Genomic DNA, 19,929 nt, shown 5'->3' with positions numbered 1-19,929 from the left:
CACAACACGTGTTTGTTGCGTTATCCAGCCTCCGCAGTGCCACAGAATCTGAACGCCATCTGGTGGCGAATCATAGCGAAGGAGAACGTTGTTATGTTTGTTAAAAAGCAGAATAAACTTACATTTGTTTCATGTGGGGATTGATTTAGATGAACTTGTGTGTGAAACATTTTAAGACTATGAATAAATCTAGAGTTAACCTTCATAAGAGCTGCTGGAGTAGCTTCTGTGAAACCAGGAAGTGGAGCCAGTTGGTTTCTGTAGGAAAAAAACTATTATTCCCATAATGCAGTTCATGTTCCAGTGACATCCCATGCTGCGGTTGTTTTTGTTTTGTCGCTGTTGTCAACCATCACCGGATAAATAACGGACTGTAGGTGGAATAACGGCAGTAGACTTCAGTTAAAGGTGGTGTCGTTGCTAGTAAGTACTGTCATCAAGCTTAACGTTGCACGGTTCGCGTGTTTTCCAGCAATGTTGTCTTCGGTTCCGCCGCGGATCTTCATGCGAAGGTCGCGCAGCCTTTCCCCGTGCCGTGTGCTCCAGACAAGCGCAAAGGACGCCGCGAGGAACCACATCATCCTCGAGAAAGCAGACGCCAACCGGAACCCCATCGTTTCTACCTCCCGTGTCTCCCGTAGAGGAATTCTGAGCGAGGAGGCGAAAGGCCAGCGTGTGAGCCCGGCCATACAGTATCACCATCTGGCCCCCAGGTGGCTCTCTAACCTCCAGGATCGCAGGAGCTCCTGGGCCTCTCTGGCTTCCAAGGGACGCAACAACAACCAGTACTGGGAACAGAGCGGGGGAAGGACCGGGGGAGAGAGCGGGAGCAGCGGCCCGTACGCACTGGCCTCTGCTGGGATTCTGTCCGCTGCAGCCATGGCCTTCTGCCTCAAGAAGGACTCAGATACGAAAGGTGTGTGTGTGTGTGTGTGTGTGTGTGTGTGTGTGTGTGTGTGTGTGTGTGTGTGTGTGTGTGTGCTAGGGTGTGTGTGTGGAGTTTGTGTGCTAGGGTGTGTGTGTGTGTGTGTGTGTGTGTGTGTGTGTGTGTGTGTGTGTGTGTGTGTTCTGTCTGCTAAAGATACTAAAAGACCGTGAGTCTTCTTTCCAGGTGATGCACTTCTGGAGGCTGCAAGGACCAACAGCTCGCAAGATGTGGCAAGGTACATTATAAACACACACACACACACACACACACACACACAGAGAGACTCTCCTGAGTTCCACACAATACACATACTGACTGTCTGTACAGGGGAATACTGACTGTCTGTATATGGGAATACTGACTGTCTGTACAGGGGAATACTGACTGTCTGTATATGGGAATACTGACTGTCTGTACAGGGGAATACTGTCTGTCTGTACAGGGGAATACTGTCTGTCTGTACAGGGGAATACTGTCTGTCTGTACAGGGGAATACTGACTGTCTGTACAGGGGAATACTGACTGTCTGTACAGGGGAATACTGTCTGTCTGTACAGGGGAATACTGACTGTCTGTACAGGGGAATACTGACTGTCTGTACAGGGGAATACTGACTGTCTGTACAGGGGAATACTGACTGTCTGTACAGGGGAATACTGTCTGTCTGTACAGGGGAATACTGTCTGTCTGTACAGGGGAATACTGTCTGTATATCTTTACAGGGGAATACTGTCTGTATATCTTTACAGGAGAATACTGTCTGTCTGTCTGTCTGTACAGGGGAAAAGCTTTGACATTTAGACAAAAGGCTTCTATGTGACAGAGACGTCCAGAGACTCTGATTGTCTCTGATTGGCTACACTAAGTACCCAGTAGAATAACACTCATGTTGAGCAGGCACCAAACATTACAAGTTAGTATCATCGCAAGATGGGGATTTATGATTAGTGTAATTACTGCTCGTCTCCAGGAATAGATTCAATCACACATTTTTAAATGTTTACTTACTTCTCTACACTACTATACTACTGTAGGAAATGAAGATTACTCCACAAGTCCGTGAGGTCCAAATCATATGGAGTCTCATCACAGACAGTATTTCTGGATGTGTCCATGTATACAACAGCACATCATTGTATTCCCAGTTCTCTCCACTAGAGGGAGATGGAGGTCCATGTCTGTTTGGTTTAGTTTATTTGGTTCTGCAGTAGCTACTGCCCATGTAGCAGCTAATCTTCCTGGGGTCCACATAAAATGTACTACTACATGACAAAGTACAGAACAGTTATAGACCAGGACATCAAATAATAATATACAGTACCAGTCAAAGGTTTGGACATTTTTTTTAAATTTTATTTCACCTTAATTTAAACAGGTAGGCTAGTTGAGAACAAGTTCTCATTTACACCTGCGACCTGACACCACTACTCATTCAAGGGTTTTTATTTATTTATTTTGAGTATTTTCTACATTGTAGAATAATAGCGATGAAATAACACATGGAATCATGCAGTAACCAAAAAAGTGTTAAACAAATCAAAATATATTTTATAGTTGAGATTTTTCAAAGAAGCCACCCTTTGCCTTGATGACAGCTTTGCACACTCATGGCATTCTCTCAACCATCTTCATGAGATAGTCACCTGGAATACATTTCAATTAACAGGTGTGCCTTGTTTAAAAGTTAATTTGTGGAATTTCTTTCGTTAATGCGTTTGAGCTAATCAGTTGTGTTGTGAGAAGGTAGGGGTGGTAAAAAGAAGATAGCCCTATTTGGTTAAAGACCAAGAACAACTCAAATAAGCAAAGAGAAACGATAGTCCATCATTACTTTTAAGACATGAAAGTCAGTCAATATGGAAAAATGTCAAGAAATGTGAAAGTTTCTTCAAGTGCAGTTGCAAAAACCATCAAGCGCTATGATGAAATTGGCTCTCATGAGGACCGCCACAGGAAAGGAAGACCCAGAGTTACCTCTGCTGCAGAGGATAAGTTCATTAGAGTTACCAGCCTCAGAAATTGCAGCCCAAATAAATGCTTCACAGAGTTCAAGTAAGAGACACATCTAAGCATCAACTGTTCAGAGGAGACTCTGTGAATCAGGGCTTCATGGTCGAATTGCTGCAAAGAAACCACTACTAAAGGACACCAATAAGAAGAAGAGACTTGCTTGGGCCAAGAAACACGAGCAATGGACCTTAGACCGGTGGAAATGTATCGTTTGGTCTGATGAGTTCAAATATGAGATTTTTGGTTCCAACCTCCATGTCTTTGTGAAACGCAGAGTAGGTAAACGGATGATCTCTGCATTTGTGGTTCCCACTGTGAAGCATGGAGGAGGAGGTGTGATGGCGTGAAGGTGCTTTGCTGGTGACACTGTCAGTGATTTATTTACAATTCAAGGCACACTTAACCAGCATGACTACCACAGCATTCTGCAGCAATATGCCATCACATCTGGTTTGTGCTTAGTGGGACTATAATTTGTTTTTCAACAGGACAATAACCCAAAACACACCTCCAGGCTGTGTAAGGGCTATTTGACCAAGAAGGAGAGTAATGGAGTGCTGCATCAGATGACCTGGCGTCCACAATAACCCGACCTCAACCCAATTGAGATGGTTTGGGATGAGTTGGACCGTAGAGTGAAGGGAAAACAGCCAACAGGTGCTCAGCATATGTGGGAACTCCTTCAAGACTGTTGAAAAAAAAAAACATTCCAGCTGAAGCTGGTTGAGAGAATGCCATGAGTGTGCAAAGCTGTCATCAAGGCAAATGGTGGCTACTTTGAAGAATCTCAAATATAAAATATATGTTGATTTGTTGAACACATTTTTGGTTACTACATGATTTCATATGTGTTATTTCATAGTTATAGAAACTACAATGTAGAAAATAGTAAAAATAAAGAAAAACCCATCAATCAAATCAAATGTATTTATATAGCCCTTCTTACATCAGCTGATATCTCAAAGTGCTGTACAGAAACCCAGCCTAAAACCCCAAACAGCAAGCAATGCAGGTGTAGAAGCACGGTGGCTAGGAAAAACTCCCTAGAAAGGCCAGAACCTAGGAAGAAACCTAGAGAGGAACCAGGCTACGAGGGGTGGCCAGTCCTCTTCTGGCTGTGCTGGGTGGAGATTATAACAGAACATGGCCAAGATGTTCAAATGTTCATAAATGACCAGCAGGGTCAAATAATAATAATCACAGTGGTTGTCGAGGGTGCAACAGGTCAGCACCTCAGGAATAAATGTCAGTTGGCTTTTTCATAGCCGATCATTCAGAGTATCTCTACCGCTCCTGCTGACTCTAGAGAGTTGAAAACAGCAGGTCTGGGACAGGTAGCACGTCCGGTGAACAGTGAGTAGGTGTGTCCAACCTTTTGACTATATATATATATATATATAAACAATGATTTAATAAAATAAGTTATATTTTGGAAAGATACCAAGAGACAACAAAACTACTTTTTACACATTATTCATATTGACATATTCATATTTCCAGTTCAATTAGATCTTTAGAAGAGGAGAGGCGCTGTGATAAAACATATTGTGTTTTTTTTTTAAAGCTAAACTTGCTTTTTGCCTGAGTAACATCTGTTTGCAAAGCATTCCACGATGATATGGCTCTATACATAACTGAGCGATGTATTAAATCTGTTTTTGGTTTGGGTACTGTGAAGAAACCCGTAGTGGTGTGTCTGTTTGAAGTAGAGGTCGACCGATTTATGATTTTTCGCTACCGATTATTGGAGGGCCCCAAAAAAAAGGGGCCGATACCCATTAATCGGCCGATGTTATACTTTTTATTTATTTGTAATAATGACAATTACAACAATACTGAATGAACACTTATTTTAACTTAATATAATACATCAATAAAATCAATTTAGCCTCAAATAAATAATGAAACATGTTCAATTTGGTTTAAATAATGCAAAAACAAAGTGTTGGAGAAGAAAGTAAAAGTGCAATATCTGCCATGTAAAAAAAGCGAACGTTTAAGTTCCTTGCTCAGAACATGAGAACATATGAAAGCTGGTGGTTCTTTTTAAAATGAGTCTTCAATATTCCCAGGTAAGAAGTTTTAGGTTGTAGTTATTCTAGGAATTATAGGACTAATTCTCTCTATACGATTTGTACTTCATATACCTTTGACTATTGGATGTTCTTATAGGTACTTTAGTATTGCCAGTGTAACAGTATAGCTTCCATCCCTCTCCTCGCTCCTACCTGGGCTTGAACCAGGAACACATCGACAACAGCCACCCTCGAAGCAGCGTTACCCATGCAGAGCAAGGGGAACAACTACTCCAAGTCTCAGAGCGAGTGACGTTTGAAACGCGCACCCACTAACTAGCTAGCCATTTCACATCGGTTACACCAGCCTAATCTTGGAAGTTGAGAGGCTTGAAGTCATAAACAGCACAATGCTTGAAGCACAGCGAAGAGCTGCTGGCAAAACGCACGAAAGTGCTGTTTGAATGAACGCTTACAAGCCTGCTGGTGCCTACCATCGCTCAGTCAGACTGCTCTATCAAATATCAAATCATAGACTTAATTATAACATAACACAGAGAAATACGAGCCTTTGGTCATTAATATGGTCGAATCCGGAAACTATCATCTCAAAAACAAAATGTTTTTCCTTTCAGTGAAATACGGAACCGTTCCGTATTTTATCTAACGGGTGGCATCCCTAAGTCTAAATATTCCTGTTACATTGCACAACCTTCAATGTTATGTCATAATTACGTACAATTCTGGCAAATTAGTTCGCAACGAGCCAGGCGGCCCAAACTGCTGCATATACCCTGACTCTGCTGCAAGAGAAGTGACACATTTTCCCTAGTTAAAATAAATTCATGTTAGCAGGCAATATTAACTAAATATGCAGGTTTAAAAATATATACTTGTGTATTGATTTTAAGAAAGGCATTGATGTTTATGGTTGGAGCAATGTGTACCTAAGCGATTATATGCAACGCAGGACAGGCTAGATAAACTAGTAATATCATCAACCATGTGTAGTTACCTAGTGATTATGATTGATTGATTGATTGTTTTTTATAAGATAAGTTTAATGCTAGCTAGCAACTTACCTTGGCTTCTTACTGCATTCGCGTAACAGGCAGGCTCCTCGTGGAGTGCAATGTAAAGCAGGTGGTTAGAGCGTTGGATTAGTAACTGTAAGGTTGCAAGATTGAATCCCCGAGCTGACAAGGTAAAAACCTGTCGTTCTGCCCCTGAACAAGGCAGTTAACCCACCGTTCCTAGGCTGTCATTGAAAATAAGAATGTGTTCTTAACTGACTTGGCTAGTTAAATAAAGGTGTAAAAAATAATAATAATAATAATAATAAATAAATACATTTAAAAAATCGGCGTCCAAAAATACCGATTTCCGATTGTTATGAAAACTTGAAATCGGCCCTAATTAATCGGCCATTCCAATTAATCGGTCGACCTCTAGTTTGAAGTGTATGCAAATATATTCTACAAGTGGTTTGGCATTTTCAACAAACAAATGTTTCTTGAAAAAGACTAGAAGAGAAGTAGTACATTTCTCTTCAACCATGAAAGACCATCATGCATGTGGGCTCCCGAGTCACTACAGACACCCTGGTTCGAATCCAGGCTGTATCACAACCGGCCATGATTGGGAGTCCCATAGGGCGGCGTACAATTGGACCAGCGTCGTCCAGGTTTGGCCGGTGTAGGCCGTCATTGTAAATAAGAATTTGTTCTTAACTGACTTGCCTAGTTAAATAAAGGATAAATAATAACAAATTAAATGTTGATATTAGTTCTATGTGTGCAGTTAAGGGCAAGGCGTGCTGCTTTGTTTTCAGCCAGCTGCAGCTTTGCCAGGTCTTTCTTTGCTGCACCTGACCATATAACCAGACAGTAATCAAGATGGGGCAAGATCAGAGCCTCAACAACTAATACAGTTGATCTTTGTGTCAGAAACGCAGGACATCTTTTTATAACAGACATACCTCTCTCCATCTTCACAACAACTTTGCCAATATGACTTGACCATGATAACTGACTATCCAATGTTACTCCTGGGATTCAATGGTCACAACCTTTTATGCACAACTCCAGTTGAGGTTCTAAGAGAACCAGATGCGATGCTTTTTATTTCACTTCTCAGTTTGTCCGCTTTACCAGTGAAGTAGTCATTGACCTGATTGGCTGTATCAAAATGACCAATGAACGATGGAGATTAATTGAGTTTTCTGCCCATAATATCATTTTAAGGTGCTCAAGTATTTTTCCATAGTTTTTTAGGTAATTTATCTTGTTTTGGTGATAATTTTTTTGTTTTTGTTAACTTTAGTCACAAAATTGTTCAGTGTGGCAGGTGAGAGGTAGAGGGCAGTCAGACTGCATCACAGAGATACAGTCGAAGTCGGAAGTTTACATACACCTTAGCCAAATACATTTAAACTCAGTTTTTCACAATTCCTGACATTTAATCCTAGTAAAAATCCCCTGTCTTAGGTCAGTTAGGATCACCACTTTATTTTAAGAATGTGAAATGCCAGAATAATAGAGAGAATTGTTTATTTCAGCTTTTATTTCTTTCATCACATTCCCAGTGGGTCAGAAGTTTACATACACTCAATTAGTATTTGGTTGCACTGCCTTTAAATTGTTTAACTTGGGTGAAACGTTTCGGGTAGCATTCCACATGCTTCCCACAGTAAGTTGGGTGAATTTCGGCCCATTCCTCCTGACAGAGCTGGTGTAACTGAGTCAGGTTTGTAGGCCTCCATGCTTGCACAAGCTTTTTCAGTTCTGCCCACAAATGTTCTATAGGATTGAGGTCAGGGCTTTGTGATGGCCACTCCAATACCTTGACTTTGTTGTCCTTAAGCCGTTTTGCCACAACTTTGGAAGTATGCTTAGGGTCATTGTCCATTTGGAAGACCCATTTGTGACCAAGCTTTAACTTCCTTACTGATGTCTTGAGATGTTGCTTCAATATATCCACAAAGTTTTCCTGCCTCATGATGCCATCTATTTTGTGAAGTGCACCAGTCCATCCTGCAGCAAAGCACCCCAACAACACGATGCTGCCACCCCCGTGCTTCACGGTTGGGATGGTGTTTTTTGGCTTGCAAGCCTCCCCCTTTTTCCTCCAAACACAACGATGGTCATTATGGCCAAACAGTTCTATTTTTGTTTCATCAGACCAGAGGATATTTCTCCAAAAAGTACGATCTTTGTCCCCATGTGCAGTTGCAAACCATAGTCTGGCTTTTTTATGGCGGTTTTGGAGCAGTGGCTTCTTCCTTGCTGAGCGGCCTTTCAGGTTATGTTGATATGGGACTCGTTTTACTGTGGATATAGATACTTTTTTACCTGTTTCCTCAAGCATCTTCACAAGGTCCTTTGCTGTTGTTCTGGGATTGATTTGCACTTTTCGCACCACGGTACGTTCATCTCTAGGAGACAGAACGCGTCTCCTTCCTGAGCGGTATGACGGCTGCGTGGTCCCATGGGGTTTATACTTGCGTACTATTGTTTGTACAGATGAACGTGGTACCTTCAGGTATTTGGAAATTGCTCCCAAGGATGAACTAGACTTGTGGAGGTCTACAATTATTATGGCTGATTTCTTTTGATTTTCCCATGATGTCAAGCAAAGAGGCACTGAGTTTGAAGGTTGGCCTTGAAATACATCCACAGGTACACCTCCAATTGACTCAAATGATGTCAATTAGCCTATCAGAAGCTTCTAAAGCCATGACGTAATTTTCTGGAATTTTCCAAGCTGTTTAAAGGCACAGTCAACTTAGTGTATGTAAACTTCTGACCCACTGGAATTGTGATACAGTGAATTATAAGTTAAATAATCTGTCTGTAAACAATTGTTGGAAAAATTACTTGTGTCATGCACAAAGTAGATGTCCTAACCGTCTTGCCAAAACTATAGTTTGTTAACAAGACATTTGTGGTGGTTGAAAAACGAGTTTTAATGACTCCAACCTAAGTGTATGTAAACTTCTGACTTCAACTGTATATATATATATATATATATATATATATATATATATATATATATATATATATATATATATAGCCTACTCAGAGACACAACCCTCTTTCATGTGCACGTGGTTTCAATCTTTCTCTCTGTCCATTCCTCTCTCTCTCTCCCTCTCTCTCTGTGTCTCTCTCTCTCTCTCTCTCTCTCTCTCCCTCTCTCTCTCCCTCTCTCTCTCTGTGTCTCTCTCTGTTTCTCCAATTTATGTCTCAGGACTGGCTCAGGATAAGCTGTAAGTCAAACACCCCTCCCTCCCTCTGGTTTCCTAGCGCCCCCAAACCCAGTCACCCAGAACCATGGGCAGGAGGGCCAAGGGAGGTTGTGTGTCTGTGTGTGTGTGTAGGGGGGGTGCACAGTATGGGAGCAGAACACAGGAGGAGGGTATCTCCACCTGTCCTAGTGATAAAGTGTGTGAAACGTCTGAAATGATGGTGTAAATCTCATTTTTGAGTGTAGATGTGAAAAGGGCACCTGCCACCTGTTATTGTAGCAGCAGTACGCTGTCTGTACCCTTGTCTTACGTTACACATGTAAGTGTGTGTAGGTTTAATGGCGTGTGTCACTCTGCTACAGCGTTGGGACAGATGGTGTAGGCTAGGTGAGACTGCACAGATGTGTTAAGTGTTTTAGTTAGAGAGCAGAGGTATAGAGGGTCGTTTTGTGTGTGTGGTGGGGGGGGGGCAGTTTAGAGTGAGGCACAGTGTGTTTACAGTCAACACAGACACCGTCCCCCCCAGCGGTACACAGACACGTTACCTCCGACACACACTAACACACCCCTCCTTCTCAGATAACGCAGCCCGACGTCGTCCCCTCAGGCACAGAACTCACATCTTTTACCTTGTTCCTGTCGGGGTCTGTTGGAGAGCTGAAGTTAAAGCAGATAGTAACCCTAGCAACAGAACAGCTTTCTTAACCTCTTCTTGTTCCTATTTCCTGTCAGGTTGCTGGGCGAGGGGGTGGAGCCTAACCACCGGCACCGTCTGGGCTGGACCTCTCTCATGGTGGCAGCTATGAACCGCCAGCACAGGTCAGAGAGTGAGCAGTGTGTGTGTCTGGCTCTTCCTGTGTTAACCTTGTCCCATACAGACATATTGCCACAGTAGAATGCTCCTATCACACCAGACGGCTACTAATGCCCCTTCAGTCCTCCCTCCCCCTGCCCTGCACCCCTGCCCTGCACCCTCTAAATTAAATTAGCCCCTCTGTATCCCTGTACACACAGAGAGAGGCAGAGGCTCAGGAGGTGGAGGGTTAAGGCGAGGTGAATCCCATTTGGGGATGGTTGGCCAATGGGCCATGTTCCTGTGAGAGGAAGGGTCCTCCTCAACAGTTAGACACTAGTTCACTGAACCCCCCCGTCCGTCCGTCCGTCCGTCCGTCTGAATATACACACACACCAGAAAGAGGCCTACAGAAAGTATTCACACCCCTTAACTTTTTCCACGTGTTGTGTTACACCCTGAATTTAAAATTTGATTACATTTAGATTTTTTTTCTCACTTGCCTGCACACAACGTTTTTCGAAAATGTTACAAATTAAAGCTGAAATGTCTTGAGTCAATAAGTATTCCTTTGTTATGGCCTGAAGTTCAGTAGTAATAATGTGCTTAACAAGTCACATAATAAGTTGTATGGACTTACGCTGTGTGCAATAGTGGTGTTTAAAATGAGTTTTTAACGACTACCTCATCTCTGTACCCCACACATGCAATTATCTGTAAGGTCTCTCAGTCGAGCAGGGAATTGCATAACTGTCAACGCGCTAGCCTGTTCGGCGCTAGCCTGTTCGGCGCTAGCCTGTTCTAGCCTGTTCGGCGCTAGCCTGTTCGGCGCTAGCCTGTTCTAGCCTGTTCGGCGCTAGCCTGTTCTAGCCTGTTCGGCGCTAGCCTGTTCTAGCCTGTTCGGCGCTAGCCTGTTCGGCGCTAGCCTGTTCTAGCCTGTTCGGCGCTAGCCTGTTCTAGCCTGTTCGGCGCTAGCCTGTTCTAGCCTGTTCGGCGCTAGCCTGTTCTAGCCTGTTCGGCGCTAGCCTGTTCTAGCCTGTTCGGCGCTAGCCTGTTCGGCGCTAGCCTGTTCAGACGAAAATAAAAAAGGTGAAATGAGGTGACGTCTTTTTGTCCTTTTATTTTTTATAAACTTTTGAGTGCCGCCGTTTCCCAATGTTTGTTTGACTTGGGATTTAATTTGAAGATGAATTGACCTTTTAGCAGGACAATAACCTAAAACACAAGGCCAAATTTACACTGGAGTTGCTCACCAAGAAGCCGGTGAATGGTCCTGAGTGACCGAGCTACACTTTTGACTTAAATCTGCTTGAAAATCTATGGCAAGACCTGAAAATGGTTGTCTAGCAATGATCAACAACCAATTTGACAGAGCTTGAATATTGCAAAGAATAATAGTCAAATATTGCACAATCCAGGTGTGGAAATCTCTTAGAGACTTACCCAGAAACACTCACAGCTCTGAGAGACTTACCCAGAAACACTCACAGCTCTGAGAGACTTACCCAGAAACACTCACAGCTCTGAGAGACTTACCCAGAAACACTCACAGCTCTGAGAGACTTACCCAGAAACACTCACAGCTCTGAGAGACTTACCCAGAAACACTCACAGCTCTGAGAGACTTACCCAGAAACACTCACAGCTCTTAGAGACTGACCCAGAAACACTCACAGCTCTGAGAGACTTACCCAGAAACACTCACAGCTCTGAGAGACTTACCCAGAAACACTCACAGCTCTTTTAGACTTACTCAGAAAGAGAGACAGCTGTAATCACTACCAAAGGTGATTCGAACATGTATTACTTGAATACTTATCTAATCAAGATATGAGTGTTTTATTTTTCATTAATGTTTTACAAATGTTTAGAATTTCTATTCCACTTTGATTTCACAGTGCATTTTGTGTAGATCGTTGACCAAAAAATGGAATCAATTAAATCCATTTTATTCCCACCTTGTAACACAACAACATGTGGAGAAAGTTAAGTGGTGCGAATACTTTCTGAAAGCGCTGTACACACCCCACCCCCCAGAAAGAGGCTTATACACACTCAGCTATAGGTAACACACTCTGCATCAATGGCACCTCTTTGCCCATATATCCGTTTCCCCATGCCTGTTTATTTCAATCACATTTAAACCCTCCCTTCCCTTCCATCTTTTCTGTCCGCCCCCCCCCCCAACTCACCCTCTGTGTTTTAATGCCTCTGAATGAACTGAAACATTCTGTTGAATGTTGGCATTATGTAGCCTGGTGTGTTGACGTATGAAGTGTGGATGTTCGTGTTGATGGGATGCATTGTGTTCCATGTTGATGTATGTGTTCTTGTCTTGTGCACACTAGTACTGTACTCGTGTGTGTGTGTGTGTGTGTGTGTGTGTGTGTGTGTGTGTGTGTGTGTGTGTGTGTGTGTGTGTGTGTTATGAGGGTTATAACTCAGTGGTGGTGACACTCGTGTGTGTTTCATTCTGTTCTCTAAACCCCCAGTGAGCTCTCAATGCTGCAGGGAAGACAGAGAAAACACACAGAGCCATCACTCTCTCACACACACACACACACACACACACACACACACACACACACACACGGTCATAATACACACTACAGAATTAAGACGGACACACTCACTGCAGCATTTTTCTGAACTATAGTTCATTCGAGTACACGCTTAACTGAATGAACAACAGAGAGAATGCAATATGAAGTTTTATTAAATAGTTTGTCGTATGGCCTCGTCTCAGAGGAATGCTCTTCGGAGCCTTAAGGGTAGTATAGCTAGCATGGTGCTTGCAACACCAGGGTTGTGGGTTCGATTCCTACGGGGGACCAGCACGAAAACGTATGGATAAGAGCGTCTGCTAAATGACTAAAATGTAAATATAAAGGGCTACACCCATTTGGTTGAGAGAGAGAGGAAAGGGATAATTGCAACAGTGAGCCCATAGGTTAAAACCGCAAGTGTGCAGAATGTGAATTCTTGTGCCGTGCTTATAGGCTAAAGGTCAATAGGTGAATGACATTCTGCCCATGGCTAACATGGAACCCAAACCGGCTGCGGGCGTGCGCCATCGTACATGAATGTATTTTGTCCCCCCACACCGAACGCGATCACGACACGCAGGTTAAAATGTCAAAACAAACTCTGAACCAATTACATTAATTTGGGGACAGGTCGAAAAGCATTAAACATGTATGGCAATTTAGCTAGCTAGCTTGCACATGCTAGCTAATTTGTCCTATTTAACTAGCTTGCTGTTGCTAGCTAATTTGTCCTGAAATGCACAATGTCCTCTACTCCACCAATTAATCCACACATAAAACGGTCAACCGAATCGTTTCTAGTTATCTCTCCTCCTTCCAGGCTTTTTCATCTTTGAACTTATATGGTGATTGGCATCTAAACTTTCATAGTATTACCACGACAACCGGCAAAACAGTTCGTCTTTCAATCACCCACGTGGGTATAACCAATGAGGAGATGGCACGTGGGTACCTGCTTCTATAAACCAATGAGGAGATGGGAGAGGCAGGACTTGCAGCGCGATCTGCGTCAGAAATAACAATGACTTCTATTTTATCCCTTGGCAATGCAGACGCTCGTTGGCGCAATAATTGAATAACATGGATTTCTACATTTATTTTGCAACGCTCGTGCACGGTCTGGTCAGCATGTAACAGGAAGAGGGAAAGGAACATGACGCTACGCTAATGATGATTTGCTTGTTTTCATTCCCCTCTATGCCCGTGTCATAGGAAACAGAGTGAATTATGTTATGCTGCTTGATGAAGTTAAACAAGCGTTCAAAAAGACCGGCCTTCCTGATTTGAACATTTTGTGAAATACATTTCAATCGAGTACAGGCTTACCTCGAATGAACAACAGAGACAGAATGCAACATGGAATCGTATTAAATAGTTTGGGGTAGAGGCCAAGGAATGCTCATTGGAGCCAGATGCTGATGACGGGTAGCCCTTTTCTGGGTAGCTAGCTGGCATCAAAACCCCCCCAAAATAAATACTCACCAGGGAGAAGGGACGCAGCGGTTGGATCTAAAGATTGAAAACAATGATCATTAAATGTAAAGAGATGCATGCGAAGAATAGAACAAAAGTGCAGTTATGTTGTAATGGAAAGTGTTGTATGGAATGTTTATCAATGCAAGGCGCTGAGCGCAGGATTCAAACATCGTTATGTGTAGGGTTGAAATTACACGTCTGCATGTACGTCTACCCAACCACGCATGCCGTAATGCGATATGTATGGTTAACATGAAACGCTAGCTTGATCCGGCAGTGTGGTCCGGAGGCTCCGTATCGGCGTGCGCATCCCAAATGTTGTAACATTACAGAGGGCTCCGCTCCACATTGACTACTCACTTCCTTGACGACTTCCTTCACAACAGCTCTGCTCCGCGAAGCGCAAGACGTATGAATGCCCTGACTTCGCTGTAAATGGTGTACAGACCATACAGACCAAGGATTGACTTGGCTTTAATGATGAATGCCCTGACTTCACTGTAAATGGTGTACAGACCATACAGACCAAGGATTGACTTGGCTTTAATGATGAATGCCCTGACTTCGCTGTAAATGGTGTACAGACCATACAGACCAAGGATTGACTTGGCTTTAATGATGAATGCCCTGACTTCGCTGTAAATGGTGTACAGACCATACAGACCAAGGATTGACTTGGCTTTAATGATGAATGCCCTGACTTCGCTGTAAATGGTGTACAGACCATACAGACCAAGGATTGACTTGGCTTTAATGATGAATGCCCTGACTTCGCTGTAAATGGTGTACAGACCATACAGACCAAGGATTGACTTGGCTTTAATGATGAATGCCCTGACTTCGCTGTAAATGGTGTACAGACCATACAGACCAAGGATTGACTTGGCTTTAATGATGAATGCCCTGACTTTGCTGTAAATGGTGTACAGACCATACAGAGCAAGGATTGACTTGGCTTTAATGATGAATGCCCTGACTTCGCTGTAAATGGTGTACAGACCATACAGAGCGAGGATTGACTTGGCTTTAATGATGAATGCCCTGACTTCGCTGTAAATGGTGTACAGACCATACAGAGCGAGGATTGACTTGGCTTTTAATGATGAATGCCCTGACTTTGCTGTAAATGGTGTACAGACCATACAGAGCAAGGATTGACTTGGCTTTAATGATGAATGCCCTGACTTCGCTGTAAATGGTGTACAGACCATACAGAGCGAGGATTGACTTGGCTTTAATGATGAATGCCCTGACTTCGCTGTAAATGGTGTACAGACCATACAGAGCGAGGATTGACTTGGCTTTAATGATTAATGCCCTGACTTCGCTGTAAATGGTGTACAGACCATACAGACCAAGGATTGACTTGGCTTTAATGATGAATGCCCTGACTTCACTGTAAATGGTGTACAGACCATACAGAGCGAGGATTGACTTGGCTTTAATGATGAATGCCCTGACTTCGCTGTAAATGGTGTACAGACCATACAGACCAAGGATTGACTTGGCTTTAATGATGAATGCCCTGACTTCACTGTAAATGGTGTACAGACCATACAGAGCAAGGATTGACTTGGCTTTAATGATGAATGCCCTGACTTCGCTGTAAATGGTGTACAGACCATACAGACCAAGGATTGACTTGGCTTTAATGATGAATGCCCTGACTTCACTGTAAATGGTGTACAGACCATACAGACCAAGGATTGACTTGGCTTTAATGATGAATGCCCTGACTTCGCTGTAAATGGTGTACGGACCATACAGAGCGAGTATTGACTTGGCTTTAATGATGAATGCCCTGACTTCGCTGTAAATGGTGTACAGACCATACAGAGCAAGGATTGACTTGGCTTTAATGATGAATGCCCTGACTTCGCTGTAAATGGTGTACGGACCATACAGAGCAAGGATTGACTTGGCTTTAATGATGAATGCCCTGACTTCGCTGTAAGTCTGAGTGTAGTTAGTGTTATGTGACATATTTCAATAAAGCATGAAAACAAAAATTTACTGAGATGTTTAGATGCTACGTATGTTTGTACGTAGACCTGAACCACGCTCCAATGTTATTCCTATGATATGGGACATTGTGTTTGCTTCCAACCCGGTCACACATGCTGTAATATGAAGCGATAGCGACAGAGGACAGATGGCGTTGGGGTGAAAGAACCATCTTTATATTACTTGAGAAAGGAGAGAATGAGGGAGGAAAAGAGAATGACATGGAACAGGGCGGGTTCGAGCGTGAAGATGTATTAGCGTAAAGCATGAGAGATGATTGAGTGGAAGAGCGAGCTATTATGATTTTTTTTTCTTCTTTTTCTTTAATGCTGAAGAGTGTGGCTATAGTGGTTAGGGTGAAAAGGCCTAAATCACATGAAGGAATACAAGTGAATGAAGTTGTGATCACACCATTAGAAGGAAACTATTTGAAACCAGTGAAGACGGCCATACAAAAGTGTCAATGAGGAGGGGAAGTGCCTTGGCTGGGAGCTTAGTATTGGGGTTAAGTGCTCCAGGCCACATCAACAGATTTTTCATCTAGTCAGCTCGGGGTTTCCAGCCAGCGACCTTTCGGTTACTGGCGCAAAGCTCTTAACTGCTAGGCTACCTGCCTACTAATTATCAGTATTGTAAACCAATGAACTGCAGACTACTGAGCCTGAAAATTCCCCAAAAACACACGGGTGGGAAGCATCTAGTAAAACCTGTCCTCGAGGGCCAACTGTCTAACACATAATGAGATCTTGAGCTCAGGCACTGTTGCAACAACCGTAGTAAGTGTTATGGAAACTGGGTGCTACCCAAGAACAAGCAGATGCCAGATGAACTTTGCATTTAGCAGTAAGGGTACCAATGTGGTGAAACCCATTGCTGGGTAGCCTTCATTTGCAAACAGGTGGTGACTGTGGGACCAACCATTTGTTAATTGGGTAGCTTGTTTGAAGCTTGCATAGAGAAGCATTTCACAGTATCAGTTTAGGCAAGGTGCAACCCGGTTCTTAGGAACTGAAACGCCACCTGTAACAATGAACAAATGTATTAGAATGATGACAGGAAAACATGAAATTAGCATTAATAAGCTACAGGCAACATAACCTTAGCTGAAAGCCACAGTTGTTATTTGATACAGTATGCTACTGTCGATGGCCACCCTGCCACTTTGTTTGCTGCTGGGAGGCTGGAGAATAGAACCCTTATTCGAGATGATCAAATCAAAGTTTATTTGTCACGTGCGTCGAATACAACAGGTGTAGACCTTACAGTGAAATGCTGAATACAACAGGTGTAGACCTTACAGTGAAGTGCTGAATACAACAGGTGTAGACCTTACAGTGAAGTGCTGAATACAACAGGTGTAGACCTTACAGTGAAATGCTGAATACAACAGGTGTAGACCTTACAGTGAAATGCTGAATACAACAGGTGTAGACCTTACAGTGAAATGCTGAATACAACAGGTGTAGACCTTACAGTGAAATGCTGAATACAACAGCTGTAGACCTTACAGTGAAATGCTGAATACAACAGGTGTAGACCTTACAGTGAAATGCTGAATACAACAGGTGTAGACCTTACAGTGAAATGCTGAATACAACAGGTGTAGTAGACCTTACAGTGAAGTGCTGAATACAACAGCTGTAGACCTTACAGTGAAATGCTGAATACAACAGGTGTAGACCTTACAGTGAAGTGCTGAATACAACAGGTGTAGTAGACCTTACAGTGAAGTGCTGAATACAACAGCTGTAGACCTTACAGTGAAGTGCTGAATACAACAGCTGTAGACCTTACAGTGAAATGCTGAATACAACAGCTGTAGACCTTACAGTGAAGTGCTGAATACAACAGGTGTAGTAGACCTTACAGTGAAGTGCTGAATACAACTGTTGTAGACCTTACAGTGAAATGCTGAATACAACAGGTGTAGTAGACCTTACAGTGAAATGCTGAATACAACAGGTGTAGATCTTACAGTGAAATGCTGAATACAACAGGTGTAGTAGACCTTACAGTGAAATGCTGAATACAACTGTTGTAGACCTTACAGTGAAATGCTGAATACAACAGGTGTAGTAGACCTTACAGTGAAATGCTGAATACAACAGGTGTAGATCTTACAGTGAAATGCTGAATACAACAGGTGTAGTAGACCTTACAGTGAAATGCTGAATACAACTGTTGTAGACCTTACAGTGAAATGCTGAATACAACAGGTGTAGTAGACCTTACAGTGAAATGCTGAATACAACTGTTGTAGACCTTACAGTGAAATGCTGAATACAACAGCTGTAGACCTTACAGTGAAATGCTGAATACAACAGGTGTAGACCTTACAGTGAAATGCTGAATACAACTGGTGTAGACCTTACAGTGAAATGCTGAATACAACAGCTGTAGACCTTACAGTGAAATGCTGAATACAACAGGTGTAGTAGACCTTACAGTGAAATGCTGAATACAACAGGTGTAGTAGACCTTACAGTGAAATGCTGAATACAACAGGTGTAGTAGACCTTACAGTGAAATGCTGAATACAACAGGTGTAGTAGACCTTACAGTGAAATGCTGAATACAACAGGTGTAGTAGACCTTACAGTGAAATGCTGAATACAACAGGTGTAGTAGACCTTACAGTGAAATGCTGAATACAACAGGTGTAGTAGACCTTACAGTGAAATGCTGAATACAACAGGTGTAGTAGACCTCACAGTGAAATGCTGAATACAACAGGTGTAGTAGACCTTACAGTGACATGTTTACTTACAGGCTCTAACCAATAGAGCAAAAAAGGTGTTAGGTGAACAATAGGTAGGTTAAGAAATAAAACAACAGTAAAAAGACAGGCTATAAAGTAGCGAGGCTATAAAGTAGCGAGGCTATATAAAGTAGCGAGGCTATATAAAGTAGCGAGGCTATATAAAGTAGCGAGGCTATATAAAGTAGCGAGGCTATATAAAGTAGCGAGGCTATATACAGTAGCGAGGCTATATAAGTAGCGAGGCTATATAAAGTAGCGAGGCTATATAAAGTAGCGAGGCTATATAAAGTAGCGAGGCTATATAAAGTAGCGAGGCTATATAAAGTAGCGAGGCTATATAAAGTAGCGAGGCTATATAAAGTAGCGAGGCTATATAAAGTAGCGAGGCTATATAAAGTAGCGAGGCTATATAAAGTAGCGAGGCTATATAAAGTAGCGAGGCTATATAAAGTAGCGAGGCTATATAAAGTAGCGAGGCTATATAAAGTAGCGAGGCTATATAAAGTAGCGAGGCTATATAAAGTAGCGAGGCTATATAAAGTAGCGAGGCTATATAAAGTAGCGAGGCTATATAAAGTAGCGAGGCTATATAAAGTAGCGAGGCTATATAAAGTAGCGAGGCTATATAAAGTAGCGAGGCTATATAAAGTAGCGAGGCTATATAAGTAGCGAGGCTATATAAGTAGCGAGGCTATATAAAGTAGCGAGGCTATATAAAGTAGCGAGGCTCTATAAAGTAGCGAGGCTCTATAAAGTAGCGAGGCTCTATAAAGTAGCGAGGCTATATAAAGTAGCGAGGCTATATAAAGTAGCGAGGCTATATAAAGTAGCGAGGCTATATAAAGTAGCGAGGCTATATACAGTAGCGAGGCTATATAAAGTAGCGAGGCTATATAAAGTAGCGAGGCTATATAAAGTAGCGAGGCTATATAAAGTAGCGAGGCTATATAAAGTAGCGAGGCTATATAAAGTAGCGAGGCTATATAAAGTAGCGAGGCTATATAAAGTAGCGAGGCTATATACAGTAGCGAGGCTATAAAAGTAGCGAGGCTCTATAAAGTAGCGAGGCTATATACAGTAGCGAGGCTATATACAGTAGCGAGGCTATAAAAGTAGCGAGGCTACATACAGACACCGGTTAGTCAGGCTG

At 42.6% G+C, this 19,929-nt stretch overlaps 1 protein-coding gene across 1 annotated transcript in view; it reads left to right on the top strand.

The window, feature by feature from the left end:
- Nucleotides 1-218: 218 nt before the first annotated feature.
- clpb (ClpB family mitochondrial disaggregase) overlaps nucleotides 219-19,929 on the top strand; it is a 69,524-nt gene continuing 49,813 nt past the window's right edge. Inside the window, exons 1-3 of the mRNA XM_029773743.1 lie at nucleotides 219-916; nucleotides 1,112-1,163; nucleotides 9,932-10,018. Coding sequence (XP_029629603.1) covers nucleotides 475-916; nucleotides 1,112-1,163; nucleotides 9,932-10,018 — 581 coding nt within the window. The 5' untranslated portion in view covers nucleotides 219-474. The remainder of the gene's footprint in view (nucleotides 917-1,111; nucleotides 1,164-9,931; nucleotides 10,019-19,929) is intronic.

This window comes from Salmo trutta, chromosome 13 (assembly GCF_901001165.1).
Source record: "Salmo trutta chromosome 13, fSalTru1.1, whole genome shotgun sequence".
In the NCBI taxonomy this organism is placed as follows: domain Eukaryota; kingdom Metazoa; phylum Chordata; class Actinopteri; order Salmoniformes; family Salmonidae; genus Salmo; species Salmo trutta.
Note: the sequence above shows the minus strand (reverse complement) of the source record. Positions and strands in the feature narration are given on the sequence as shown.